General features: G+C 45.6%; 1 protein-coding gene across 10 annotated transcripts in view; it reads right to left on the minus strand.

Annotated features, from left to right (window-relative positions):
• DENND2B (DENN domain containing 2B) overlaps positions 1-26104 on the minus strand; it is a 162050-nt gene that overhangs the window by 48691 nt on the left and 87255 nt on the right. For 9 of the 10 annotated variants that reach the window (XM_072969456.1, XM_031681230.2, XM_031681231.2 and 6 more), the window contains one exon: positions 1979-2083. In XM_072969456.1, coding sequence (XP_072825557.1) covers positions 1979-2058 — 80 coding nt within the window. In that variant the 5' untranslated portion in view covers positions 2059-2083. Of the gene's footprint in view, positions 1-1978; positions 2084-10609; positions 10641-26104 lie in introns of those variants that run through there. The other variant, XM_072969451.1, reaches the window with a different exon arrangement.

Genomic DNA, 26104 nt, shown 5'->3' on the forward strand with positions numbered 1-26104 from the left:
GAGAATGGATCATCCCTCTTTATCCCCCACTGTCCACCACAGAGTCCAGCACCTAAGAGGAGAGCCCTCAGAGTTCACTGACGACTTCCTAAATGAATTGGTGACTTACTGCCCTACTCAGCCCTGAGAACACCCCCAGATGTGGCTGGGGGTGAAGGCAGCCAGAAACCACCAGATGACACTATTGAAATAGCAATTACAGTCCAGCTGTGGCCTTTGAGAGAAGGATGAAGCTAGCCACAGAGGCCTATGACTCCATGCCCAAAGCCCAGAAAAACAGGGAGGAAGGGAGGCAAGCGGAAATGTGGCAGGAAGGAAGGGGAAACTCAGAGGGAAAAGGGCTTTTTTAGGCACATCAGAGGTTCAGATATTTACAAATACCATGCGTCATGTTCTGATGGCAAGCACGCTGGGAAGCTAAAGGAAGAGCAAATTCTAAAGATGTTTAAAACATGTAGCTATGTACTGCAAACAGAAACTGCCGTGCCTGTCAGCAGTTCTGATCCTGCTTTGTGACTTCATGTAAACACAGCACCCCCATCCCACCCCACACACAGTGGAAATCAGGAAGAAAAAAAAAATGAATGCCTGAAGGAGTTGAGAGCTCCTGGGTACGGTAATTTCTAATTCAGGTTCTAAATATACTATTTCCTTTAATTTAAGAATAATATGATACAATCATACATAATGTTTATTTTACCCCTACAGTCTCACATTAAAAAATGGGAACCTTAATTCCCAGTCTTCATCTGCCAACATAGTCACAGTCAGACCGCAGAGTAAGAAATGCCAGCAGACTGAGGAGAGCCCAGCAAAGCGGTTCCTCAGAAGCAGACAATGGGAGACAAAGACTCTGAGATCTAGACCTGTTTCTGCCTTGGCCACTAACGTGCGCTGGGCGAGTTCCATTTTTCTATTTGCTTTTACCCAGGAAGTTGGTCCCGGCCATTCTTAGCCTCACCCAGTTTAGAGAAGCAAGTACACAAGCACCTCTAGTCCAGGTTACAGGGAATGTGTGGGCAGGGGACGTTCTTACTGCTCTTGCTACCAGAGAGTGGACATTCAATTAGTCTAAGTCCCAAGCTCTTACTTAGTTAACAAGCCAGAACCGACCAACTTTTGCTTGGTTGGCACTGTCCATCCTGACCATTTCCACTGGGACCAAACTCTGCACGTGTGGTATACAGAATTCTTCCTGCCTCGTTCATGTCAGTCACTCCCCAGGGGCTCCATCCTGTGCCCCAATCTACCAGCCATATCCAGACTCCAGGTCTAAACAAACCAAACAGCTATGACTGCAGCTGGCCAGCCCTGAGTGTGCCACACTCCGCTGGACTCCACCTGGCAGTGCATAGCCGAGACATCCAGGAAGGAACCAGCCTGGTCCCAGTCTCAGATGAGCATCCTTCTCACAGCTATCCATTCTGGTGGCTGAGGTTCCAAAAGCCACATCTGTCCACCTGAGATTCAGTAGAAGGAGAGGCTATGAAAGGTATGTGGCTTTAATAAAAGAGGTTATTTTAGGACATCAGCATCCAGCTTTGGCCAAAACCTGAGAGGCCCCAGTGAGGGCTGCACATCTATCTGTTAGCTCTGAAAGCTTCTGTCTCATCCTAGGGAGGGAGCTAACGTTTATTGGGTGGTTTTTTTGTTTTGTTTTGTTTTGCTTTGCTTTGGCGAGGCACTATCTGAGCACTTATACATTATTATATCATTTAATCCTTCAGAAACTCTATGGGATATGTAGTATTACTACTTTATAGATGAGTAACCAAAATCTTAGAGGGCATAAAAAATGCCTTGAGATGTCACTGTTTGTAGAGAGCTTGGCACAGATTATTCACGTGGATGACTGTCAGAATCATGACGATAATCATTTCCATTTGGCAGGAATCCTACCCAGGACACAGGCCATTAGATGTCCCTTGATGCTACCCTCCAGTGAGCCCCATTCCCCCAGCAGTGCTCCCCTACTCACCTGCTCAGAGTCCCCCGAGGGGCCTTAGTGCCTCCAGCTCCGTGGGTGATGCTGGAATTCTTGTTGGCAGTCATGGTCATTTCTGCTCTCTGCAAACACAGAGCCCTGCAAAGAAGACATGATCTATAAGCCAAGTTTCCATGGGCAGCCAAAAGTACCTCAAACATTTCCAGATGACCTCCAAAAGTGCCAGCAGGGTTTCTGTGGTGGGTAGCAGGAACCACTTTCCCACATATACTTAATTTCAAGTGTTATAGGTTAAGAGCCACAAGGGATCCCTGATCTGGGTTGGGGAAGGGTCTGTGAGCTAACAGATAACTTACCACTTCAGAGAAAATGATTTTAAAAGCTCCTTTTCCATCCTGCTTCTTCTCATTTCTTAAGTTAGAGTTTCCCAAACTCCTGGCATGCCACACAGCCTTTATGAATTTTGCCATATTTGCATGCCTCCTGAACAACTATTTAGTCAATATGTTTCTTGAATCAACTTGAAACTGACTCGCTTTTCTTAAAATATTTAACCTTGTTCTAAACAATTAATCATTCATCGGACAAATATTTACTGAGTACCCATGTCCTAGGCACTGCCATCCAGCAAAGAGTGAGACAGTCTCTGCTCCCATGGAGCTTACGTCCCAGTGGATGGAAACAGACGATAAGCGCACACATCACATGTCTGATACACAGCGTACATTTGTGTATAACAGGTATGGGGATAAGTGGTAGGAAGAAATAACGAAGCAAGATAGAGGGAGAGTGAATATCTGATATTTAAATAGGATGTTCAGGGAAGAACATCCTGATAAAGTGACATTTGATCCAACACCATAAAATTATGAACTATCATATTTTTATCATCTATTAAAATAAAATTAATACACTTTAAGGTATTTAACTACTTACAATGTGAAAAATGTCTATACATGTACCATATATATATAGTTAGCTAATACATCACTATGCTTTAGGAAACATTATTTTATGCTAAAATAATGGAAGGAAGAAAAAGGTTAAAACTTAAGGATGCATCCAGACTGGAAAGGAAGAAATAAAATTACCTCTTATTTGCAGATGATATGATCTTGTATGTAGAAAATACTAGCAATACCACTAAAACACTCTTAATCTAACATGCAAGATCAAGCAAGTTTTCAGGATACAAAGTAATATTTTAAAAATCAGTTTTCTGTCCATACACTAGCAGTGAATAATCTGAAAATGAAACCAAGAAAAACAATTCCATTAATAACAGCAGCAAAAAGAATAAAATACTTAGGAATAAATTTAACAAAAGAAATGCAAGACATAGGCTACAGACTACAAAACATCACTGAATGAAATTAAAGACATAAATAAATAGAAAGATATCCCACATTCACAATCAGAAAACTCAAAGTGGCTAAAATGGCACTATTCCCCAAACTGATCTACAGATTGAACAGAATATCCACCAAATGCAGAAATTGACAAGCTGATCCTAAAATCTTATGGCAATGCAAGGGACCCAAAGCAAACAATCTTGAAAAAGAAGAATAAAGTTGGAGAACTCACACTTACCAATTTCAAAACATACTACAAAATCACAGTAATCAAGACACTGTGTACAGACATACGAATAAAAATAGAAATCAGTGGAATAGAATTGAGAGTTGAGAAATAAACCCATACATTTATGGCCAATTGATTTTTAACAAGGATGCTAAGACCATTCAAGAGAGAGAGAAGAGTCTTTTCAACAAACGGTGATCAGGCAAGTAGACATTCATATGCAAAAGAATACAGCAGGACCCTCATCTTCATACCATACCAAAAAAAAAAAAAAAATGGGTCATAGACCTAAATGTAAGAGTTAAAATTACAAAAGCAAAGCCTGGAAGAAAACATAGAGGAAATCTTTGTAACACTGGATTAGGCAATGGTTTCTTAGATATGACACCAAAAGCACAAGCAACAAAAGAAAAAAGACATAAATGTATTATATCAAATAAAAAACTTCTGTGCTGTAAAAAAACACCATAAGAAAGTAAAAAGACACCCACAGAATGAGAGAACTACTTGCAAATCATATATATCTGCTAAGCAACTTGTATCCAGAATATATTAAGAATTCTTACAACTCAATACTAAACCACAGAATCCAATTAAAAAGTAGACAAAGGATTTAGCCATTTCTCCAAAGACATAAAATTGGCTAACAAGCACATGATACAATGTTCAACATCACTAGTCATTAGGAACACGAAATCAAAACCACAATGAGATATTACTCCACACCACCAGAACAGCTATAATCAAAAAGACAGATAAAAACAAGTGCTGGTGAGACTATGGAGAAATTAGAACCTTCATTCACTGCTGGTGGGAATGTAAAATTGTGCAGTCACTCTGGAAAACAGTTGGGCAGTTTCTCAGAAAGTGATACATACAGTTACCATATGACTCAGCATGATCCACCTTTGAAATGAAAACAAGTTCATACAAATATGTGTACAAATATTCACAACAGCATTATTCATAATAGCCAAAAAGTGGAAACAACCCAAATGTCCATCAATGGACGAATGCATTAACAAAATGTGATATACCCATAAAATGGAATATTATTCAGGCATAAAAATGATATATTCTACAACATGGATGAACCCTGATGCCATTTTTATGAAATATCCAGAATAGGCAAATCTACGGAGACAGAAAATAAATTAATGGTTGCTTAGGGTTGGGTTGAGGGTGGCAGAATGAAGAGTAACTGCAATGAGTATGGTGTTTCTTTTGGGGGGTAAAAAAAAAAAAGTTCTGAAATTAGCTCAATAGTGGTGAGGATTGCAGAATTCTGTGAACACATTAAAAACAAATGAATTGTACATTTTACATATGTGAATTTTATGGTATGAGAATTATATATCAATATAAATGTTAAAACTTACAGGCAAAAAAAAAATCGTTTTAAGAGTGGATGTAAGAAACAATAAATGATATACCAAACATATTTGCAACATGAATGTGCACTCTGGCCTGGGCTGCACCCTCACGGAAGCTGAATGGTGCAGGAACAGCAGTTCTCACTCTGGCATTCTTGTCACCTTGACCAAAAAGAAGTATATTTGGATATGAAAGTTAAACCTATTCATTTATGCCACTAAGAACCTTAATCCTTGTGACCATCCTATTTATTATCTTGGTACAATTAAACGATTGGTCTTGATGATCAAAATAAGGCAAAAACTAATTCTTGATATCATTTATAACTCTTTCCTAATTTCAACATGAAATGCACTACATCTAATTTCTCTAATTTCATGCAGGCTCTCAAGGGCCATTGTTTTGGTGATAGTGTTAGTGAGTGAAGTGGGAGCTGGAAAGGCAGAAAGCAGACAGCAGGTGATGGCAGGTGATGGTGACAGCAATGAAATACCCCTTCAGGGTGAATACCACAGATGCTTTTAGAAAAACAAAACAAACCCTAAGCCTCACTTTTATTCTTCATAAAAAACCATCCCTACCTATTGGGAGAAAAAAATCTCTATAAATTTAAGTATACCAGCATGTTAGTGATGGGGAGGAAGGAGAAGAGGAAGATGAGGATTCAATCCTGCCACCAGAGCACCTGTGCATACTGACTCTAGTGAGATATTCTTTACTTGCACCAGCCCAGTACCAAGTTAAGCGCTTGGCATATGGCTACATGTGCAACAGGAAGAAGGGAAGGAAGAAACAGCCTCTGGAAGCTTTCCTAGGCCAGTTCTCAGGGTCCTTAAGGAGCACAGTGCTGCAAGGAATCAACTTGCTAAGCATCAGCTTTCAATCATGCCCATGGTAACAACAGTCCTGATCACCATTGGAACCCACCAAAACAACACTGGACATGCTCCACCAGCTCCAGAGAAGGCCCTCAGGGAAACGGCAGAAGATCTACGGAAAGACCAGAAGCTGAAATATATTAAAAGAACATGATGAAAAATACATTTCTTCCTTTCCTGAATTTCCAACCTAAGGAGGTGGACCCACTGCTCTGAAATGCTATCATATAGTTGAATATGAGAACACAGAGCCAACTTAGTAAGAAGGAAAACTGTAGATCACTGTGATATTTGCTTGGAGCAAGAAGAAAAATCCTGGGAAGATGCAATCAAGAGAGGAGTAGATAAAAACTGCCACCAGGCCCATGGCAGTGACCCTTGGTCACACTTCTGCAAGAGATTAGCCAGGAGTTAAGGCGTCTTGGGCAGACACGGCTGACAATCACAGAAGGGCCAGCTAAGTCAGAGATGCCAACTCACCGCGCTCCTGCCCACCTGCACTCTCTAGCCAGGTCTATCAGGGTCAGGAAATAACCCAGTAGCTTGAGGAACTGAGGACCAGATTAACCCTTTACACCTGAAGCTCAGACTTGAGCACGCTGCATGGTTGGCTTCCTGGGGGACAGGGAACACTGCTTCCCTCAATGTCCTAAGAGCAACCCCAGGCTGTCATCTATGCTTTCAGCCTGATACCTTGGCTAGTCTGACTCAAATGAGAGAAGATGCTCCCAAGCAAAGAAAATACCCACTGGGGATAGCGCAGAGAAGCTAGGTGTCGGGGAAGAGAGGCTGTTTTATTAGTTCCAAGGCCCACCAATGGCAAAATCCAGGCAAAAACTACATGTTCGGAAAATGAAATTGTTCAATTAGCATCTACCACCAATCATGAATTGCTCAAAAACTCAGCTCTGACAAATTACAGACAACTATCTGAAGAGTTACAAGCCAGAGAAATTAACATAATAAGGTACCACTAGAACTCTTCTACAAACTCTGTACTGAGATGGAGAGGCCACAGTCCCAGGTTCCGGAGGTACAGGGGGAAGCACACCTGACTTGGAGTCAGATAACTAAGTCCAGCCCTGCCTATAGCGAGCCCTAGTCAAGTGTCATTTCACACGTGAGTTTTGAAGACCGTAAGAGCAATACTGATAACATGACCCACCTCACATGACATTATTCTGGTACACTGAAGCTTAATAAATGTTTTTCTTCCAGATCATGCTTCTCTAGGTATTTGGAAGGCACCCTCTTCACTCCCAAGCTAGTCATTTTTTGGATTCCCCGCACTCCCCTCCAATCCATTTACCGTATGAGAGGCACTATGCAAGGCACTAGGATGTAAAAATGGACAGACACAGTCCCTGCCCTGGAGAAGCTAACTGTAAAAAGGGAGAAAAGTGAAGTAAAAAGTAGATGCCAGGAAGGCCTTATAGAGAGGTGAACCTATTTGTTAGCCACAGTAAGAGGACCTAAAGAAAGCAAATGTACGTTTATTATGAGAGGTGCTGCCAGATTCTTTATATAATTATAATGGTTAAAGTTGTAAGCATTTTAAAGGATTAAATCATTTAATCCTTGTGACAACCCTAAGAAGGGGGTACTATTATTATTTACACGTTACCAAGGAAACCAAGATACAGAGCAGTTAAATCGCTTGCTCCAAGTCACACAGCTAGAAAATGACAAGGCAGAAATTTCAGCCCAAGTGGCCTGTCCGGAGCCTCAGCACTGAGTCAGGCTCAGCACTGCCTCCAATCACTTTCTAATTCAGCTCTCACCATTCTCTGAGGTGGTGATAACACAGACTCAATTTTCCGATGAGGAAATTTAGGTTCAGAGAGATTGATGACTGGCCCAAGATCACTCAACTAGTGAAGGAAGAGGGCATAAATGTGGACTCAGCTCTGTCTGACTCTACTGTCCACTTACTCTCCTTAACATTGATAGGGGTACTTGTTAAAAATTCAGAGTACCAGGCCTCAGCTCCCCCGCCTGAACAGGAATCCAAAATCTATGGGGATGAGGCCTAGGGATGTGCATGTTCAGTAAGCATTTTGGCTAGTCTTATACACCTGTAACTGTGAAAACCTGTGTCCTACAGCATGCTCTCTGAGGACTTGGAGAGGTAAGAAGGGTCACCACTGACCATCTTCCCAAGAGTTTGCCCAGCTGTGAGCAAATTAAAGATGAACACTCGGCCCCTCTTCTCCCACACCCCCAGCTTCTTCAACCTGCACAGAACCACCGACCCTCAACGACAAAGGAGCAGGCACATCACAGGACCCAGTGGAAGCATTATCACGGTCTCCTCTAAACAGTTTCCTCAGTCTTCAGTGTGCTCTCAGTTCCTGTATCTCAAAACACCCCTTCCCACCGCCCACCCCGGTAGCTGGCAGCTGCTCCGCTCACACTTCCGTCGCTTCCAAACTCCTGGGGAAGAGGGTTTATACCTGAAGACATTAACAGGTGGTTTGCAAGAGCAAAAATATGTCTTATATGGCCTTCCTTTAATGTTTTTAAAAAACTGAATTAGTTGTCAAACATTTTAAAAATTGTGAGTACATATAAAACACAAATAAAAATTCAGATTCTAGTTTCTCTTGAAAAATTAGAAATCTGCCATCACCATCTACCTTTCTACACGGCAGCAGTTGGCAGTCCATTTAGATGTAGCAAGCTCTCTCCAGTTTACCTCCCTCCCCACCCAGGCCTACAGCTGGCCAGCTTCACTCAGCTCTGGGCCCTGACTCTCCCAGTCGGCAGCTGAGAGCCACCACCCTAGCCTGGGTCCCAGCAGGGAAGGGTTGCGGGCAGGGCACCGGAAGCAGCCACACATAGCATCCTGGGGGGCTGGGCTTGAGGAGCCCATCCTGGTCAGGACAGTGCCTCTTGGCTGCCCAAAACCCTTCATCTATCCCCCTCACTGACACTGGAGGAGAGGCCCTCTGGAAGGCTCCAAGCTTTCGCTCAGGCCAGCCTTCATCCTGCAATGCTCTCTCCAGCCCCCTCAGCACTCCCTCTCGCTACAATCCAGTCTCATCACCTGATCCACAGACGCTCTCTCCAAGGTCTGAGAAGGGACCCATTAGAGACCAGTCTCTGAAAGGAGCTTCTTATAAGGAGTGCCCAGCCTCTGAGAATGAACCTTCCTAGAGCAACAAACAGTTTTCCCTTGTTTAGGTGACATTTCTAAATGTGTGGTACTTTTCTGGAGGCTTAATTATGGTCCACCCTGCCCCTGAGGAAGGAGGCATGTGAACCCTGAGGGCGATGAGGAACAGATGCGGCATTTGGAGGAAGTCTCCCGCTGTGCTGGGGTTAACGTCAGTTGTCACGCCGAGGAAACACTGCCAAGCACTTTGCTTCTCCGGTTCAGGTAAGAAGTCGACACACCGACCAAAGAGACCTCTAAACCACACGAGAGAATTTCTCCCGACCCTACATTTCACTAATTTCCTAAGCAATCTCTGGTGCGGAAGTAACAGCGGAGGAAGCAGCGTGGAGGGAAGAAGAAGGCAGGAGGGGAACTGAGCTCTGCTGTGCCCTGAGAACCTGGTTTCAGCCCACGGACTCTGCGGCTCGCTACAGCAGTGGTCCGCCTGTCCAGGAGTCAGCCTGGAAACTCGCTCTGCCCAAAGAACACCTCCCCAGACCCGCTTCACCTCCTTATTGACTCCCTCCTGCAGCCTTTCCTCAGCCCTAGGCCCCGCCAGGGGATAAGGAACAGACAGGCAGCTCCCCTAGAGAAGAGCTTAGGTCTTTCATTTCTTCCTCCAAGAGTCTCTCAGTAACTAATATTGGCACTGTGAAGTTTCAAGGAGGGTCATCGTTAGAAAGAGCTCCTTCTAAGCACCTAAACCAGAGTTCTCCAAAGCCTGAGCGTTTGATTCTTTCTTTCTCTCCTGCAGGTGCCCCTGGGCTGGGCTGGGCTGGGCTGGGCTGGGTGGGAGGCACTGTGTTTACCCTTCATGGCTCCGCTGCACTAACAGCTCAGGCCTTGCCCTAGCAGCTCACCTGCACAGCCTCTCTGTTCTCTGGTTTCCTAGGAAACTGAGCCACCCCCCAGGTCTCCTGACATCGTGGCCCACTCTGTCCACCCACAGCTGAGAAAGCCATAGGGCAGTGCCAGTTAGTTCTTCTCCATGTTTTGAACAATACTCAGAACACGGCAGAAAGTTCTGCACATAAAAGGCACACAAATAAATGTTAACTGACTGGTTAACTGATGGCAAAGGAGGCCCCCAAGGAGTCAAAGGCAAGGAAGACAAAAGGCCCTAGAAATTCTAGCACTGGCATAAGCTTTAAAGGTGCACCTGTTCACTCCCCAAAGTCATGGCTGCTAAAAAACCAACGGAAGGGAGTTTTCCACCTATAGCTGCCACCCAGCTGGACTGTCAACCACAGGCCTTTTCCTCCCACCCCTCAGCCAATCCTGTCTGTCTCAAGAGTTTCAACCTCCTCCCTAGTGCCCCTATTATCTTTCAGGACCCTACTGCAACCACAGGTTCTCATCTGACACACCCATGAGGAAAGGCTGTTTCCGGGAAACTTGCCTTCATCTCATTCATGCAAGCTTTCTTCTCCTCCACCTCCCTTTTTCCTCCTTTCCTGATTCATTTCTCACTGGTTCTCTGCCCACAACCTTGTCTTTGGCTCTGTTGTGCCTAAAAATAAGGGATTACAAGGGAAAGGGGAGACAGTGGGCTCAGAGGTTGGGTGGATGGGTATCAAAAGCTTTAAAATGGAGCCAGGAAGGTTTTTCTCAAGTCTATCCCCTAATTCCCTCCAAGGCGCCCGACACCTTCCCTCGGTCAGTGCTCTGACATACCTTGTACGTTGGATCACTTCCATTCCAGCCCCAGGTTCTGAGAGTCTAGGTCCAGAAAGCCCTTCAAGCAAAAATGTCAAGGGGATTATGAGCTGATCACATGGAGTGGAACCAAGAGTTGTTTTGCTAAAGATCAGAAGAATTTCCGGGTGTTTTTACAAGTCCCTATGAGGCTGAAATCCTCCTCAACCAGCAACAAAAAAAGATGATTTTTGTTGTTGTTGTTGTTGTTGTTGAATAATAACCAGAAAAAAATTAAGCTCTATTTCCATCTCTTCACTGTCCACTTATCAACTCCCACATCCTCTTTCCCAATTCTCCTCCCCAAAGAGGCCTTTAAGTTTGAGTTTTCAACCTCAACCATTTCAATCTCTTTTCCTGCCAGATGGTCCTTCTCCACTTCAGTACAGATTCTATGGAGGTTTGAAGCTGGGTTTAAATATTTCCTGAAAGCCTGAAATGGGGTGAGGGCTCGTTGGGCAATTCCAGGCCAAAGGAAATCTGGTTGCTTCCAAGACAGTTTTAAAAACCTAGACATAGCTGTTTCTGCCAGACTCTCAGCCTCTCAGCAAGCGGCTTAACCCAGCTCTGCCAGGATGATGGAGCCCACTCTGTCCCCAGATCAGAGGTCCAGTCCACCCTGCAGAGCCCTGCCCTCTTTCACTTTGGCAAGAAGAACCCGGTGGGTCCTGTAATCATGATGATTCCAAGGCCGCAGACCTATCTCACACGAGTGCCTTCCCTAGGCCACTCACAGCAGGCTGCCACGTCCTGCACATGCCAGGAATGTTCATGCCTCCAAGCTTTTATTCAGCCAATTCCTTCCATCTTCAAGTCCTCCACCCACACTGCTTCTTAAATACCCAGTTCAAATGTCAACTTCTTTCTGAAGCCTTTTCTGATACTAAATCTTGACCTCATTCTCACCCTTCCCATGCTTTTCAGTCTAGCTGAACTCAAGATGCCTGCCCTGCTCCAGGAAAACACACCACCCACAAGCTGACTTAGAAGATGAAGGAAATAGGAAGGGTTAAAGTGACAGAGCCAGTCTGGATACCTCAGTTTCCTATCTGCAGCAAAGGAAGGATACCCCACCTCTATAATGAGAACATGAAGACCAGTAAGAAGCCATGTATGAAAAAACAGAAGACACTCAGAACCAAGAGGGAACACACTTGAAGCCTCTGGGCCAAGAGTTTAACTTTCCTCCAACTCTCAGCCTCAAGACTTCTTTCCTTGTCCTCACTCTCTTAGCCGAATTTGTTTCCTATTTCACTGAGAAAATAGACAATCATAATGGACCCTCAATAAACTACCACCATCACATTCACCACCACTGGCAACAGTGCAGATCTTGTCACTTCTCTGCTCAAAACCCTAACGTGGCTCCCAATTGTTCAAAGCAAGAGCCAAAAAATGACCTACAAGGTCTTCATCATCTGGGTCCCAATGACATCTCTGACCTCATTTCAACTACTCTTTCCCCACCAGCGACACTGACTCCTTATCATTTCCTCTGATACACAGGCACATTCCAACTCCGGGCCTCCAGACCTGCTGTCTCCTGTACCTGGAGCATACTCCACTGAGAGAGCCTGCTCCCTCATCCCCCAAGTCTCTGGTCAGACATCATCTTCTTACTGAAGCTCTTAAAAAAACCTTCCTCTACCCCACAGCCCCCTCAGCACTCCTGCTCTCCCTTTTTCTGTTTACCATAGCATTTATCACCATCTAACATTTTGCTTTTCTTTCTGCAATTTATTTACCATATTTATATATATAGGGATTTTTGTTTTTGTTCACAGCTGTACCCTCAGTGCCTAGGACAGACCCTGGTGCACAGGAGGCCCTCAATAAATATTTTTTAATGAGAAAACAACTGCCTTCAGCTCAGAGTGGTCCCACCTTGAGAGAGTGAGCAGCTCCACCATCCAGGCCCATCTTCCAACCCCACCAGCCTTCCCAGTTCACAGTCTGACCTATCTGCAGCAAGCACACCCACTCAGAAAATTCAAAAGGGGGCCACATCCTCCAAACACCCAAAAGATTCAGTGCAAGGGCGGCTTTAGCCCAAGAACAACTGAAAGTGCTCTCCGCAAAGATTACATTACATTCTTAATATATTACATTATATTCTTATTATAAAGTGCAAGGGTCCTTCTCTGAAGTTGCATGAATTTTAAGACCTTCCTTTCCTGATGTCTACTGTTTAGACACTACTGATCAGCCCTCTCGGAAGCACTGTAAGGTAGTTAACTCTAAATCTGCAGCATACTCTCTGGGGGGAGCATTTCACAATCTCCCTGGAAAATCTTTCTGCTCAACAAAAGAGGGCACAGCTTAAGAAAAGGTGGGGAAATACCATCAGAGAAGAAGAAACAGAGACACAAGGGTGGGCACCTAAGACTTCCATTTGTTTACTTACTTGAACCCTTTGAGGGCACCTTCCCAGCCAGGCCCCCATGCTACTGTGCTACGCTCTGGTCCTTGCCCTTGAGCAGTTCCCCATCCTGCCTGAGACAGACAAGTAAAGAAAAGGTTCTGGTATAATGTAACTAGAGCTGTGACAGAAGTATGAACACAGAGCTCTGAGAGCAAGGAGAAGGACATCTAATCAGGTGGACAGGGTGGATATGGGGGAGAGCTTCCACAGGAGACAGGAAGTGACACTGGGCTGAGTCTTGCAGGACTTGTAGAAGATAAAGAAGGCAGAAGATAAAGAAGGCAGAAGAACACTGCAAACAGAAAAAAAGAAAAAAAAAAGTAAAAGCTAAGGTGGGGGAAGGATATAGCTCAGTGGTAGAGTCCATGCTTAGTGTGCACAAAGTCCTGGGTTCAATCCCCAGTACCTCCATTAAATAAACAAATAAGTAAAATAAAAACCTAATTACCCTCCTCCTAAGAAAAAAAAAAAGCCAAGGAGATCTTGAAGCAAGCCTCAGATTTCTTGAACAGGATACAAAAAGCAACCACCATAATGTAAACTATTGATAAATTAAATAAGAACACTAAATAAGAACTCTGTTCATGAAAAAATACCATTTAGAGAGTGAAAAAGGAAGCTTCAGAGTGAGTGCACAGGTTACAGAGCTCTGCAGATTTGGGAACATCAGATCACAGAGCAAAGTTTTCAAGAAGAAGGGTAACTCTCAACCTTCAGATCTTGGACAGAACCATTAGGGCTGGATTTCTCTTTGGAGAAAAGTCTCAGTTTTGGAAGGTAGTAGAAGAAAGTGCATGTGTACAGCCAGGCTCTGCTGCTTCTAAGTATGCATTTATCTCATTAACATAGCTGACATTATCTCTATTTCACAGACAAAGAAACTGAGGTTCAGGTAAGCAATTTGCCCAGGGTTTCATAGTAAGTGGCAGATCCCAGAGTCTGGAGGGGTTGGCACTGAGCTCTATAATTGAAACCAGAGCACATAAGTCCTTTGGTCTCTGTCATATCTTGCGGCAGGACGCCATCTTCCATCCCAAGTAAACCCCTGCAGCCCTGCTCTGCCTGGACAGTTAAAAAAGGATATTGGCAGTGGTCTCATGCCTGGCCTGCAAATTCTTGGTGTTAAAATCCCATTTTCTGTAAGCCATCCAGTTCAGAGGGCCCCGAATCAACACAAAATGAATATAAGAGATGCTCCTCTCTTGCTGATCTTCAGGCCTTTTCTCCTTATCATTCTTCCCTATCTGGGGATGGAGGCACAAACACAGAAATCCTGGTCAAAGAAAGGCCCTCCCCTAAAAATGCAGTCCCACTGGTACTGAGACTGAAGATAAGGGGAGTCCGTCCACCCATCTGTCCAACTTCTTTAAGGGTTATGATGAGAACGGAATTTGCCTCTTTTTCCTCCTTTAAATAAAGCAAGTGCTACCTGGCTTCTGTGGCTCAGCCTGTGTGCTGAGGTGCCCTAGAGCACCGCAGTGAGCTCACAGAAGTGATGCAAGAGACTTTAACTGTTTGAGGGAAATAAGAGCAATATTCAACATTTGTCAGACACCCTCTGAGTTCACAGTTTTAACATTAGATTGCTCTACATTCTTTTCAATGATGTTATTTCTTTATGAAGCTGGGCTTTCAGCAGCTGCTGTGATAAAAAGCAATAACCATGTGAAAAGCAGTATGGAACAGGAACTGGGGATGGCAGTATTCAATTCAATGATTCCAAGATGTGAGATGCTGTGCAGTGCTCTGTACATTCCGTAAGTTAGTGACTGTGATTATTTAAGAATGAAATTAAAATATTTTGAAATGAAATTGATGTGCAATATTATGCTAGTTTCAGGTGTAGCACATAGTGATTTGATATTTGCATACATTATGGAATGATCACCACGATAAGCCTGGTAACCATCTGTCCCCATACACAGTTATTACAGTATTATTGACCATATTCCTTATGCTGTATATTACATCCTCAGGAGTTATGTATTATAGATAACAGGGGGTTTATACCTCTTAATCCCCCTTCACCTCTTTCACCCACCCCCCAACCCTCCTCTAAAAATATGTTTCCTTTCAATTTATGTGTATAATTTTTTCAAATGCCTACTCAGTTATTAAGATATAAGCACTTACTAAGTAGTTTACATCTGAATACTTAATAAATAAAACTTAGGTTATTTCTTTTGGCCTATGGGCACTGTGAAAAATTACTAAAACACTAAATAAAGATCCACGAACTGAGAAAGTCTGGAAACCACTGCAACAGGATTTTTTTTTGTATATATATTTTCATTGATTGAAGTATAGTCATTTTACAATGTGCCAATTTCTGGTGTTCAGCATAATGCTTCAGTCATACATGAACATATAGTCATTTTCATATTTTTCACCGTAAGTTACTACAAGATATTGAATATAGTTCCCTGTGCTATACGCAGCAGGTGTCTTTAAGTCTCTGTGTCAAGCAGCTGAGGAGGAGTTCCCAGGGCAGGCCCAACCCTGCCCAGCAGGCGGGCAGCTAGCACTCAGGCCAGTGGACGGCACACTCAGGCTTCCACTGCAGCTGACAGAGCACCAGCTCCTTCTCAGTCCAGAGGCTGTGCACATCTGCATCAGCTTTACCCCAGGCTCCCAGGCGCCCCTCTGAACTCCCTTCCTGAAAAGCTCTATTCAGCACAGACCTCATGAATAAAGCCCAAGCCAGCCCAGAAGCCAGCCGGCCAGCAGGGGACTTCCACACAGGCTCAGGCTTGGGCAATGGCCACAAACCCAGCCATTAATCCACACAGGGAGGGAACGATGGGAATCTGGGAGCGGGTGTCCACTGACAGCCCATCCACTGACTGAATGGCCAAATGGGCTTTCTGGGTGAAGATCTGCATGAAAATGACACCTTTGTTCACAAGGGGTTTCTTGCCTAAAACACAGCCTCCCTCAATTCTTCCCTGAAGTCATAATCCTCTGTTGGTGACATCACAGCTGTTGATACAATAGCCAACTGTTGTGATGTCACAAGACTCAACTTTTGTCATTTTTGGTGGGGAGTGGGGTGAGACAATGTGACAAAGGGCTGGAAGAGAATAAAGTTATAGAACTGGAATTCGCTTTTTCATGCTAATTTTCCTGGTAATGAAGGGCAATGACTCAGAAAAGGCCAGGCAAGCCAGCCACTGGCAGCAAGGCTGTATGTAGATCCATCTATACCAAGGGGAGAGGGGCGGGGTGGGGGAGCGCTAAGGCAGAAAGGGCACAAAACGGAGTTTTCAATTCCAGGATTAGCCAGACATGAATATGTTCTCAGTCTGGTCAAGTCCAGGACTGTCTCTTTCCATTATCCATCGTCTGAGCCCAGAGGAAGCAGAGGAAAGCTAAAATCCAGGAAAGGCTCCAGGCTGGAATGTTCCCTGGAAATTAATGTTTGGGATATTGCACTGACTGGACTCCACACTGTCAGAAGGACAGACTCAGTTTGGACTGCACCCTAAGGATAGTGACCAGGATGGAGAGGGCACTCAGAGGCATGTCACAGGAGAAATGACTAAAGGAACTGAGAATGTTTACCCTGGAGAAGAGAAGGCTGTGGATGTAGAAGGCTGATAATTGCCTTAAGAATTCTGAAAGGCTCTCATGTGAAAAAGGGATTAGATATGTTTTCTATGGTCCCCCAAAGAGATCTCAGAAAATAAGAAGATCTAGAATGGCCAAAATGAGAGAGAATTTCTTATTCTTAAATTCCAATTAGAGACCATAAGTTCTTTTTAATTCCTAACTTCTCAATTACAGACTAGGCTCTTGAGGACAAAGAATGTCTTGTTGACTATAGTATACCCCAGAATTCTGATTAAGTGGCACATAGTAGGAACTTAATAATATTTGTCAAATGAATAAACAAGTGAAGCGAGGATAGTGGTCTGCTGAAGGGACTCACTCATTCAATAAGTATTTTTTTAACCCCTATCACATGCCACTCACTCAGTTAAGTTAAGATGCTGGGGATACAACAGTGAGAGAAGCAGGTAAGGTCAGTGGTCTCCCCCCGCACCCCCTGCCCCACCCTTGCTCTGCAGATTAGCACAGGTGGCATGTAAGGTCCTTTTCAACAATGAGATTCCTTGATTCTTAGAGATGACTGAAATATTTAAAACTGAGAGGAAAGAGGACCCCCAAAGCCACAGATAAACCCTACCTACCACCACTGCTACTATTTACAAGCCTAGAAATCTAGACCAAGCTAAGGCTGCCTTCTCAGCTGGGGAGAGGCCTCATGCTGAGACAGCCCCTATGGTGGACTAGACCAGACCACCCGGGCTGGGCATTTTATCAAAGCGCCCCAAACCCTCTAGACAAGACAAAGTGGGCTCCTATGTGAACCTGGGCTCCCTCAGCCCAGCAATAGATAAGCATGGTCCAGTTAGGTAAAATGAGGTATTTCAGATACCCTCACTTCTCTAAGGAACTTCCCCAGGAGTGAATTATCCTACTGGGGGCTATCTGAATGACAACGTAGTAACTACAGAGCAATTTTCAAGGAAATAATTCCAAGATACTCTATTTTTTTGTGCTGGGGATATAGATTTGGTTCCAACTTCTGAGGGTATGAGAGTCAAACTTTAGGTAATGAAACAGATGATTTAACAGTAACGATACACAATATACCAGATACACAATATACACAGACCTTAATCTCTTCAAAGTAGTCCTTAGAGGCCTGAATGTTTGTTCTAATACATTCTCAAAACATTCCTGAAATTCCTGTTTGGAAATTGCCCTCAGAGACTTTGGAACATTATCCGAATTTTCTCTGAAGGAAACTCTGCATCCGTCAAGGGTGCTAACTCACTCAGAGCCGTGTGACAAGAGAGAGGACAAACTAAAGAAGAGCATCTTGGGTGAGAATAAGTAGTAATTGTCAAGTACACTGCGGGGCTGTCACAACAAAAAGGGCGCATTGTGAGACTGCCCCAGATCTCCGCTCTTTAGAGCACAGCCACTGTTACTCACTGCGAGGTCACAGAGCCCTGTGGGTATCTAATAAAGCCCAAGAGGCTCCACAGAAAATTTCTAAATTTCTAAGAAATTTCTGCCTGCCATTTTAGGGGGTTCACAAGCTCCCAAAGTTCCTCCACAGACTCATTTTAAGAATCCTCGTCCTGATCCATTTCACCTTCCCGGTAAGTGCACCGGTAGTTCTGAAGGGAGACCTACAGAGCGCAGCAGGCACGCTGACGCTGGGCACTAGAAGGGGCTCACCGGCAGCGAGGCACCTGCTTCCCGAGTCCTTGCAGCGCTGTTTCAAACCTGCATGCCAGCAATTTACACACTACCACATACCACAGGCCTTTAGGAGTGTTAGAAATAGATAAAGCCAAAAATATCAGACTCACAAATGCCAAAGATCCGGAGACTAAATGTGACATTTTCTAATGCGGTTTGTAAACTGGTGCAGAAGACAATCCCAAAGAGGAATCACATGTACCTTCAGTGACCACCCTTGTTTAGCTGTGTAAGTGCACATATAAAGAGCAAGCTGTGGTCATATTCCCCCCTTTCCCCAAGTCCTCTGTCTCCCTGTGGGAAGCATGGGGAATATGCCTCCTGCTTGCTTCAGGGCCAGCCAGCATGCTCACCAAACAGCTCCCAACATACTAAAAGCCACCCAAGTCACATCTGACTCACGCCACTGCTCTCTGTAATGAGGTATGACATGTATCTAAGCTCTTGTATATTTTCACATTTGTAGCCTACAATTAGGCATTCTTGAGGGATGTAGCTGACTACGGTTCTGTTCGGTGACCTATAATTATTCACACAGGCATCATGGCCAATCCAGGCTTCTGTCAGGCTGGAGGCATGCTGAGCTGAGACCTCAGGGAGGAGGCTGCTCAGCTTTAGGGAGGTCCAGAGGATACTGGTTCGCGACGGGCCTCAGAGGGCCACATTGCTCTTCCTTGGCTGCACAAGGAGACACTGTCCCCTCTGACCCTACACCAATATTCCTCATCCACTGCCTGGCTCAGCACAGCTCACTCCCAAGCCCAAAGGCTGGCGCCTCTGTGGGCCCAGTGCCCACAAAAACGGACCCCTTCATTGGACACAGTCTCCATTGCAAAAGCAATAGCAATTTAAAGCAACTTCTCAAACTCCCCACAAATTTCTCATCTGAGGAAGAACAGGTCATACCCAGCAGCCCACAGAATCTAGCAGTCAGTGGACTGCTGTGCATCTGGGCTGCAGGAGCTGACCCAGGCCACCTCTCTTGAGCCAGCCTCTCTGTCAACAGCTTCAGGGACTCACTGTTCCCAAGGGCCCAACAGAGTAATTCTCCCCCTGGCAAACCCCCACCAGCCTGCTTCCCCACTGCTTCCCTGGCTAGGAGGGAAGGCCTGCTTAGCCCTCAAGATCTGTCTCTGGTGATATTTCACATATATATTTAGCTCCATTAAAAACTGGTTTCTTGATTCTTTAATGGAAGCTCAAATCCTGATCCTAAATATAATTAAAGTACTGCCACCAGCCAGCCCAGTGCAGCTGGGAAGTACAGCCATGGCCCACACTCAGAGCAGCACACACATTAACTATGAGCCCAATACCTCAACCACAATTACTCTGCAAGTTATCCTTCTTCCCCAGCGCTGGCTCCAAGTACTTGAGAGTGCTTTACACTTTCCAAAAACGCTTTCACATGCTACCTGAGCTGAGTCTGCCAAACAAACCCCAGAGGTCAAATGCAATAGGTATTTTCCCCATTTTTACCAAAAAGGAGACTGAGGCTCAGGGAGCTTGTCTTGCCCCAAAGTCAGCCAGTAAGTGCAGAACCAGGTCTAGAACTACTCTGCAGCTGTGCGACCTCAGTTCTTCATACATCAGCAATTAACAGTAACTACAGGGCTTACTGGGAGAGTGAAAGGGCTAAAATACGAAAAGTACTCACAGTAAGGACCTGTTGTCACTGTTGCTGTTGTTCTTACTACTAAGAGTATTATTGCCACCACCACCCAGAATCCCAATTCCAAGCCTAAAGCTCTTCTCTCCATCCTTCTCCGACCTTGCAAGGATAATTCAGGAGGCACTTTCATCTAACCTTGAGGGAGTCCAGCCCTAGTCCCTGCAATCTGCCTATGGAACTTAAAATCCACTGGGTGCTCTATCTTACCTCTCCACAAACTCCCCCTGCTTTTGTGAGCACACGCATACACATATACACCACCTTTTCTGCAAGCCTGACTCTCTCGTCTGCTGGCCTCCAACGTCACTTATGCTTTGTTAGCTACCATTCTGTGTCTTGCTCTGCCTGCACTACCCAGTTTTTCTTTCATTTGGTTGCTTTCTTCAATAATCATTTTTAATGAGCACCTACTATTTACCAAGCCCTGGGGGAACATTCCTTGCCCTTCAAATACACCAATGAGAAGTGCAGGAAGAATGGGATGCACAAAGCGGGGTGACAGCACAGAGGGGCCAGAAAATAACTGTTGGAGGGCAGCACATCAGAGCTCAGAAAAGCAACGCTGAAATGAGTTTTAGACAGTGATCAGAGTTTTCTGGACAGACAAAGGGAGAGGAGGACATTCAGAACTAAGAGAACAGCACTTACTCAGGGCTGCAAGGCAGAATCACAGAGAATATGATCATCTCACAGTGCCAGCACGGAGAGGGTGTATGTGTGTGCACTCACGTGTGTATCTGTGAGAGAGACCAAAACAGAGAAACAGAGACAGAGACAAAAATAGAGAACAGAGAGAGACACAAACAGAAGAAGTGAAGAGAGAACAATCAGACCTGGGAGGGGGAGCCCACACTGCCTGGGGGTGGCAGGCAGCTGGGACAGCAAACGTCACGTCTACCTTTCCATGGTCTGAGTGGCAATCTCGACTCCCTGGTATGCTTACAGTGCACCAATTTTAAATGCAAAATCCTTTAACAACTGTTTTCTCTCTACTTCTGTCTTCCCCTCCTTCCCGATTCTCATTCCTGCTCCGCTCTGAGCCCTGAGTTTTAGTGCCAGTGCTTTTACACAAATCCAGCTTCATGTCCTGAGTGAAATATAATTTCATAGGAATGTAATTCTGGAATGATCTCATTGAAAAAGCACATCCAGCAAAGGCCATAAGCAAGCTTCAGGCCAGCCCATTCACACCCAGAGCCAAGGAGATCGCAGACCCCTTTCCCTTAAATGGACAATGTGCCTAGGGCCCAAGCAAAGCACATCAGTTGCCCACGGATATTATCCTGCCCACAGCCAGCCTGTCTGCTTGCAGACTGAGGCCTGGGCCCAGAGCAGAGACCACCACAAACCATTCTGCACTATACAGGACAGACTCAGGAGAGCAACCAAGCAAACAGGTCTCGCTGCGTCCCTTGGGAGGGTTCTGGCTCCTGGCCAGGAAACACCAGCTGAAACTATTAACACCCTCCCTGTCACCCCGTTATCAGGCAGAAGAAAGTCCAGAAGCCTAGCTGGTAAGGATCCTCCCCACAGCTACCTGCCTACGCTACCTCTCTGAAACTCAGCTGCTACCCAACTCTATAGAGAGAGTCAGAAGGTAGGGGATTTGACTCTGAAACTAGATGGCAAAGCCAGCTCTAGACCAGTCCAGCAGGGCTGAGGCAGAGGAGAAGTGGGGAAGAAATATTATACTCTGATGGACTTTCAAAAATTCTAGCTGAAAAATCACTAAGTTGGAATCCCTAGAAAAAATGTCCTTACTCCAAATCTGTACCTCACCCCCAATGAATCCTCATAAAATGGACCAGAAGAGGAGGAAAACATGAATGGCTTGCAGGGTCTACAGGAACTCTCGGTATTATCTTTGCAATTTTTCTGTAAATCTATAACTATTTTAATATAAAAAGTTTATTAAAATTAATGGCTTGTCATGGTTTCCTTTGTGAGCAATAATGAGAAAAGAGTAATCTTGGATATAAAGTCCAACTCTGCCTCTACCAGTTACGAAGCTGTGGATGAGTTACCTAACCTTTCTAAGCTTCAGTTTCCTCAACAATGAAATGGAGAGGACAGTTCCAAGCACGGAGTGTTGTTGTGCAGATTAAATTAGATATTGCCTGAAAGGACAAAACACAGACAAAGGCACTTTCCTCCTGGGCAGTGGCAGCTCCTCAGTTCAGGCACCCGTCACCTTGGGTTCGTGGCAGCTGCGGCGGGAGGCCCCAGATCCACTGCGCAGACCTAGCGCCGTGATGATTCACAGCCTCGTCCACGGCTGGCATTACACTGCAAGCCCACCGTCATCGCCCAAAGGGCTGAAAGCCGCCTTACAGCGGGTTCCAACTAGCGAAAGCACACCTTTGTTGACAGAAACATGTTCTTCTTCCTGCTTTCCCCTCCTCCAACAGGATCCAGTGTCACTGCCAGGAGCTGAATTACTTTCCTGCGGTTCGCAGGGGTCAACCAAAAGGAAAGGCAGAAGTTGACAGAGTGGGGCTTCCAGTAGGATCAGTCGTCCGTGGTCAGGTGGGCAGGGGAAGAAGTCCGCTCTCAAATTTGCCACAAAGGACTCTTCCCCACCAGCAGCACCACTACTACCACCTCCCACACCCGCCCCGCAACCTGCTCCCCACCTTGGCCCCACATCAAGCTGGGCTGATAAGCTACAAACCTGCCAAGGCAATGGGCACAGTAAGTTCCCCAAAGCCAAGAGATAAGCCCCAAGGCTGGGCATGAAGTCACCCGTAAGCCCTGGAGCCAGACTCTTGAGCCTCAGCCACCCTGACTCCTGGCTCCATGATGTGTTGTCCATTTCCCCCCAGCAAGACTGAGGCCCCATCCTGGTCTCATAAGTGGATGGGCTGGAGGCCAAGGACAGAATCAGGTGAAGAAAGGTACAGCTCTGATGTCATGTTGTGTCTCTGAAGATCACTCACAAGGATATAAGGTCCTTAAAAAACTCTCCTAAACTAAAAGAGAAGTCCCGGCTCACCCTGAAAATTCAGTGTCCAAATAAGGGAGCAGTCAGTGCTAGAACAGTGAGCCTGTTCCAACTCTGAAAACCCTGTGAGAAGCAGTTCCCAGGCTTGGGATTCCACTGACAGGTTGTAACCCCTCTAAGCACTAATGGGTACATTCTAATGGCTAATTTCTCTGACCTTCCAGATGGCTGTACTGGGGACACACCCCAGCTGAGGCCCAAGGACATTAGTTCCTGGCAGGGAGTACGCAGAAGCCCAGCCGCCCAGCTGAGCCAGATAACAGTCCCAGCTCCAGAGGCTTCAAGGACACATTTTGGGAAGCAGAGCTCAGGAAGAAGATGTCCTTGGAGCTATTTCTTATTTAACCAAATAAGAGCCAAATATAGCCAAAAATGAAGAAGCTAACTATGTCATCTTCTGTGCAATTTTTCTCCAGCTAATCACCTCGTACCAAGCTTACTACAATGGTCTCTGATTACACAAAGAGTACTTTATCGAGTGCCAGCCCACGGAGGCACTTAAATAAATGTGAAGTGTTACTATTATCATTACTAATTTCCCTTTCTTCTTCCATCTCCAGTCCTCTGCTCATAAATGACAAGCTACGTATCCTGCAATCTCAATATCATCATGTCATTCCTCGGGACTCCTTAACTGCCAATCACACCAAATTCAGATTCCTCCAATTCTTCCAGAACCCTGTCCAATGCTGCCAACCAATCTCACCTCCCTGTTCTTCCTTCCTCCTCCTTCAACTCATCCCACCCTACCACCACCACTCCCCTCCCATCCTCCATTCCCTCCACACAAAGGCACAAGACTTGCATACACGCACATACACATACACACACACAAATGCACTTCTCTCTCCAGGCAGGATGACTCTTTCTCCAAACATGTCCATTGCTGTATCCATGTTTTTTATGCTCAGTATTTTCCGTCCTCCCTGCTATCCAAATCCTATCCATGCTCCATGGCCCAGTCTAAGGTCCCTCTTAAACTTAGGTTGGAAAACCATTAGATCCACAAACAATGACCAGGCACCTCCCTCGTGCCAGGCACTAGGGCAGACACTGAGGACCCAGTAGGAAAAACAACACAGTCCTCCATGCTAACTGGTGGGAAGGGATTCAACATGAACCTCCCTGCTCACCTGAAGTGTGCAGGTAGGGGAGTCAACAATCAGACCGCAGAGGCAGCTGGCTGCTGCACTTGTAGGGGCGGAGATGAAGTCCAGTTGGATGAGGTCTTCCTACCTCTCTTTCAGCTGTTCTAAGAAGCCCCTCGGGCTTGGTGGTTTAGAATGTGTTCTACTACAAGAACCATCACTGTCTCTGACAGCCTTGAGGAGCGCTGCCTCCTGCATTGCTTTGGAGTTTTAGCAGCTTCAGAGGTAGGTGGGGTCCAACCCTCTCAATAAAAACCGCACCTAAAGATCAGGCACAGGGCTTCACACTCCTACCCTCAGCCAGGAACAGAGAGAAAATGACCAACCCTGTCCTCAGGAGTTCCCAGACTTCCCAGTGCCACCGTGACCACATAGCTACTGGAGGCTACAAGGGAGGCAACCTCTTCAGGCCTCTCCAGGGTAACATGCAATTCTCAGACCCTAACAGTAACTTTACTCCTCTCGCTCCTATTTAAGAAAGGTTATTGGAATATGAGTCTGATTGCTATTATTACAGGAATAATCCTGCATACCTCCTAAATTGTAAAAAAAAAAAAAAAAAAAAGATAACTCATTCACATGCACCTTGGTCTTGACTCCTGTAGTAACCAATGTAACGAGTCCACATGGCCTATCATATCAATGCAGTTCCTCTTTTCCCCCTCAATCAGAAACAGAAGAGGCTCTCCAGGTGTAATTTTAGAGACCTTTTAGACCCAGGGAGGAAGGGAGAGAGAACACCAAAACCATCCCTATTTATATTTCCAGCAATAGAGACTCACAGTCTACCTCATCACCCAACCTCATCCCACTCTACCTGAACCTCAAGAGTCGCTGAAAGCTCATCTCACATGAGACTCAACTGTTACTTCTCATGCACTAAGCATTCAGCCTCCTGCTAGTAAGACCACCCCTCCTAGCAAGGCTGGATCGGTCCCAGTCCATACTAAAGAAGCTCAGGAGCTCACCCAAAAGGCCAGTCATGTGTTTAGGGTGCAGACCTCAGGTGACTCTGCTAAGTCAGGGCTGTCAGAAAGGCCGCAGCTGCTGCTGATCCACGCACACCACATGCGAGCACAGTAACAGACCAGTGACAAAAGCCTTGAAGAAAAGGCAGGACAGAAAGAAGAAGCTGCCACCAGCCCTCGGATCACCAGCACCTAGCACAGAGGAGTATACGCTTGAGCAAAGCCTGAGCAAAGCTTTGCATTAACTGTAACAGGCACCTAGTCTTTGAAACCTGTGGCAACCAGACAGCATCATCTCTTCCTTGACCGCCCAGGCTGCCCCCACTCAGCGACTCTGGAAGGCGGCCCATCGCCAAAGGCTGAAGACAGGGCCGGGGGCACACTAAGCGTCTTCAGAGACTCAGCTACACACTTTCAGTCCCCTTCCACCTCAGCCCCTCCCCCTGCCCCTGACAACTCAAATTTTCAGTCTCCACATATGTGTCTATGTGTCTGCATGTCTGAGTTTTATTTACACTACCCATGTCTGTTGTTAGCAACAGAAACAAAGTATTTCAAGGCAGAAAAGGCAAGTCAGCCAACTGGCCTGCTGCTCCCCATCCTGCTTCCAGCTCAGGGAAGAGGCTGTAAGGGATCCTCTGAGCCCCAGTCGACCATGAGGGTCTATAGCTCCCGTGCACTAGGAGAACTGGCACGGAGCCAGTTCACCCCAAGTCGGTCACAGCTGTGTGGGGCACCAACCATCGGCCCTGCCTCTCCTTCCCTGGAGGTCACACCCTGAACACCTCATTCTCTTACCTGCCTAGATGCTGACTACTGCTGGCAGGCAGAGCTTCAAAAGCCCGAATTCAGGAAACCCACTCTCCTCCCTTACACACTAGGAGATGGTTATGGTAAAGAGGAACAGGCAACGCCTCCCTAGACCCAGACTCCGGAGAGGCGGCCCAAGGCTAAGTTTTACCTTCACGTCCTTTCCCATCTTCAGTTTT

Source organism: Vicugna pacos, chromosome 10, assembly GCF_048564905.1.
Source record: "Vicugna pacos chromosome 10, VicPac4, whole genome shotgun sequence".
In the NCBI taxonomy this organism is placed as follows: Eukaryota; Metazoa; Chordata; class Mammalia; order Artiodactyla; family Camelidae; genus Vicugna; species Vicugna pacos.